We start from the raw sequence: 4,225 nt of genomic DNA, 5'->3' as shown, positions 1-4,225 counted from the left end.
AATTTTGATATATATTTAACATGATTATATTATAATACATATAATAATTTCATATGACAAAATCAATAAAAAAATTAAGTATGTTTAATTGTTTATCTATATTATTTTTGTGAAACAATAATCTAGCACACTTGTTTGAGAATATTAACAGTTTGTTTTATCACTCTAAATCTTATGATTATTTTTATTGGAAGAATAAAAATCACTCTAAATTTTATATTTTGCGATTTTAAATAATGTTACACATTTGCTATGCTAATACTATATATACATTAAAATCAACAAAAAATTAAGAAAACAACTAAATAAGATTAGACATGGGTAGGTGGCTTACCCTTTACAATTGACTTTCTTCTATCAACTTGATTGATTAGAGCCAACTTGAAGAAAGTGTTTCTTGTCCATCCATAAGGAGGTAAATTATCAGCAACCATCAAATACAATGAAAAATGATTCACATCGTTCCTCAGTGGATGCACAAGAAGCTTCCTATCACATAAAAATCCAGACACATACATACTTTAAGTTAAGAGATCGATATTAATAAAATTTCACAAATTCAATAGAAAATAAAGTTTAAAAATTTGATACATGTTTTTAATTTATATAATTACCATGTATAGCCACGTATTTTGAAAGCCTTGGAGCTTAATTTGGTGATATCTTTCTTTGTGAAATCTTCAATTTTCCAAGTGAATATCTCAAAATCAACACTACTTCCCACCTTATTTCTCATTCCGTTTGGTGCATCTGGCGGCTACTATGACAAACTAGCTAATTTATGACAAATAAAAAAAAAATCAAAAGAAATTAATTATTAGTTCAAACTAATTTAAGAAAAATAATTAAAAAACACATGAAAAATTGAAAATTACTTAATTATTTTTCCCAAACAATAAAAGAAATAAAAAAAGAAAAACCAATTGGGGGGAGGGTGGGTACCAGATTTTGGAACATGAAGATGAAGCTAGAGCTTTGAGTTTTAGGTGGTGATGATGAAGATGAATATGATAGTTTGGAATGAAAGAAACTGATGAGAGAATAATGAAAGAGAAAGAGTGATTGTTTAATGCTAGAGTGGTAATATATTGTGAATCAATTAGTCAAGTCAACGAACAAGATTCTTCTTATGCAAGGAAGCATGTTATCTAGCTTAGCTTGTACTATATTTAAATTAATTAATTCAAGGTGTTATTAGAAATATCAAGGAAAGAGCATGAGCAGAATTTGGACGTTAGGGGTCACTTTCTACTGTTCCACAATAGTATATTCTGACCCTTTTATATATTAAAAAATACAAAATAAATTTTTAATAATTAATGAATGATTTGTGAGAATCCTAATAGGTAATTAAAAATTAAAAAATATTCAGAGCTTGTTTTCATAAAATAATTAATACTAAATCTACTTAAACTTGTTTAACAGATAAATACTTCAGGGATGTTTTAATTATTTGATGTGTAATCTAGAATTTGAATAAGCTAAGCTTAGGTATACCTCCTTACCTGGATAATAATAACTTTTTTTAACAGAATGAAAATAAGTCAACAATAAAATATGTAGGTTATTAATACACACCTAGCTAATAGTAGGGATACTATTATATATTTAATTTTAATGTATTGATTTTATAAAATTATTTAATTATATTTATTTTTTATAAATATTTACATAATAAATATAAAAAATAATTATTTTTATTAACATAATGTTATATAATTAGACATTTATTTAAAATTATTTTACACGAATTGTACACCAAAGTTAAGTTCATTATCATATTATTCTTTTTCGTTTGATTGGTTCCCATTTCAATAAACAGGTATCCGATATGAATCTTTATATATATATTTTTATTAGCAAATTTATATTTTTTCCAAATAAAATACAATTATATTCTTTAACTACTTGATGCGGATGTTCTGTTTTATATGCATTCTCTCTTTATCATTAATTTGTGTGCTAATAATAATGACATACATACAGATCGCAAATTATAATAGCTGTGGTCCATTATTTCGTGATAGATAATGACCATAGCCTATATTTAATTCTCTTTTCTGTTTTTCAAAATAAAATAAATAGATTTGATATGATAGCTGGATACAATGCTAATCAGATCACCTCAGTTCTGTTGAATTTTCCTATATTTATCAAATTCTTCCAACACATTAATTAATATTAATATTTATGTACTATTTTTCGGTAGGTAGAAAATATTTGCATACATCATTATTTTCGATTTATTATGTGGTGATGTGTATTATACACAAACACTGATTTAAATAGGCATTATTAGAACTGGTCATAAGTATATATATAAATTCGAGAAGAATGCGAAAAAGTTAGAACTGGTCACATCGAAAAGTAAACATTCTAATCCGCATAATAATCATGTCATTTGTTTAAGGTTTTGCATATGTATGTCGTCATGCATTATATCATATAAATCATTTAATTTAGATTATTCATGAACTTCATCATAATTATTGATGATCAAACTGATAATAAATTTACATAAATAATGTGCCCATGAAATCAAGCAAATTAAAAAAAAAATGCAAACATGCACTAAATATTAATAACAATACAAAAAAGAGATTTTTTAAACATAAATAATTAATTTTTTTTCCAGTTCCCGATCGGGTCAAAGATAAAAATATATTCTTTATAGGTTAAAGTATAAGCCCAATAGAAATTTGGATTAATCCTTATCTTGCACACAAAATTTTCGATCAACATTGGTCATACCAAATCGAATGTAGGCCAACTTATAGATCTTAACAGGCCACCTCACTTATTTCTTCTCCTAACTATAACTACGTATGAACCCTAATAACCTTAATTGCTTATTTCTATAAATACTTGAAAAATAATTGCCTAAGATCAATTAAGTATAGTCGAAGTATGTTTATAGGTATCACCCAACTTTTCATTTTGGAGCTTGTTGTAACTTATGATTTCCAAATTCTTAGTTACCGAACAAATATGCATTTGTAACTTTTTTGGTGACTACGTCCATATAGAATTTGTGATAGCAGTTCGGAATCTTCGAATCGCGAATCGCGATTAATATATATTACGTCATAATTAATATTATAATATATTTATTTGTTGTGGAATATACCAGCATCGTTGCTTATAGTATTCCTTCAATTTCGGATAATATTCAAAGTAAACTAAATTTAGTCTACATAAAACACTTGCACCAATTTATGGTTGTATGTGCCCCAATATTTAATATAACTAGTCAAGCTAAAGAATACATATATATTCATATAATTACCAGGATGCTTCTCTTATGTTGAATATTGTTACAAAATTGAGAATTTAAGGATTTAATTAATTAACTTAACTAATCTTTGTCGGTTAATTAAATTCATAAAAATAAATAAATAAGTATTTATACAAGCTTTTGGGGGGTCCTTATATATACTCATTGAGTCCACAAACCAACTCTTAAGTATTTTTAAAAGGATATATTTGGATTGCGTCATATAGACATGGCAAATAAAGGATGTATTTTAATATCAATTATTGTTATATGTTTTTTAGCGTTTGTTCTGTTGTGGAAAGCCATTGTTGGCAACACTTTTCTTCAATGTTTTACACGTAGTCAATCTTTATGCATGCATATGCCTTTGCTGCTGCCAGGTATCAAAACAGTCTTCAGTAAAGAGACACACAAAAACAGAGTCTTAAGTTTATATCTTTTATTTATTTGGAGCTACACAGTTACTCAATATATATTCATGAACCTGGATATGTTTGTGTTGAGTTTGGGGATAATTATTTTCTAAAAGCATTAAATTTTATTTGAAAGACAATAATTAAGAAAACATATCATATCATTTATGAATAATAATAATAATAATGTTAGGGGTGTTTATGGATCGGATCATATCCGCAGATTCGCGATAAATATTTGTATCCGATCCGGAAATTACGGATACGGTCCGATTCGCAGAATTATTGGATCAGATAGGATCTTATCTGCACTTTTTACGGATCGAATTGCGGATATCTGTTCTACATTCGCATATCTGATCTGCGGATTCGCACAATAATAATTAAAAATAAATAAATATACATATGCTTGGTATTATATTTACTTATTTGTATGTTTTAATTAATAATTATTATTTGCCAATGAGTAATAGCTCAAATGGTATAGTCTCCCCATACTCAATTAAGAGGTTGCGGGTTCGAGTCTCCTATCTTTGGT

At 26.7% G+C, this 4,225-nt stretch overlaps 1 protein-coding gene across 2 annotated transcripts in view; it reads right to left on the bottom strand.

The window, feature by feature from the left end:
• Nucleotides 1–1,089, bottom strand: part of LOC107626220 (MATH domain and coiled-coil domain-containing protein At3g58270) — a 2,966-nt gene extending 1,877 nt beyond the window's left edge. The window contains exons 1-3 of one of the 2 annotated variants that reach the window (XM_016329050.2): nt 943–1,089; nt 615–774; nt 335–489 (exon numbers count right to left, since the gene is read on the bottom strand). In XM_016329050.2, coding sequence (XP_016184536.1) covers nt 335–489; nt 615–736 — 277 coding nt within the window. In that variant the 5' untranslated portion in view covers nt 737–774; nt 943–1,089. The remainder of the gene's footprint in view (nt 1–334; nt 490–614; nt 775–942) is intronic. The other variant, XM_016329052.2, reaches the window with a different exon arrangement.

This window comes from Arachis ipaensis, chromosome B02 (genome assembly GCF_000816755.2).
Source record: "Arachis ipaensis cultivar K30076 chromosome B02, Araip1.1, whole genome shotgun sequence".
Taxonomy (NCBI): domain Eukaryota; kingdom Viridiplantae; phylum Streptophyta; class Magnoliopsida; order Fabales; family Fabaceae; genus Arachis; species Arachis ipaensis.
The sequence above is the reverse complement of the archived record's forward strand: the minus strand, read 5'-3'. Positions and strand labels throughout refer to the sequence as shown.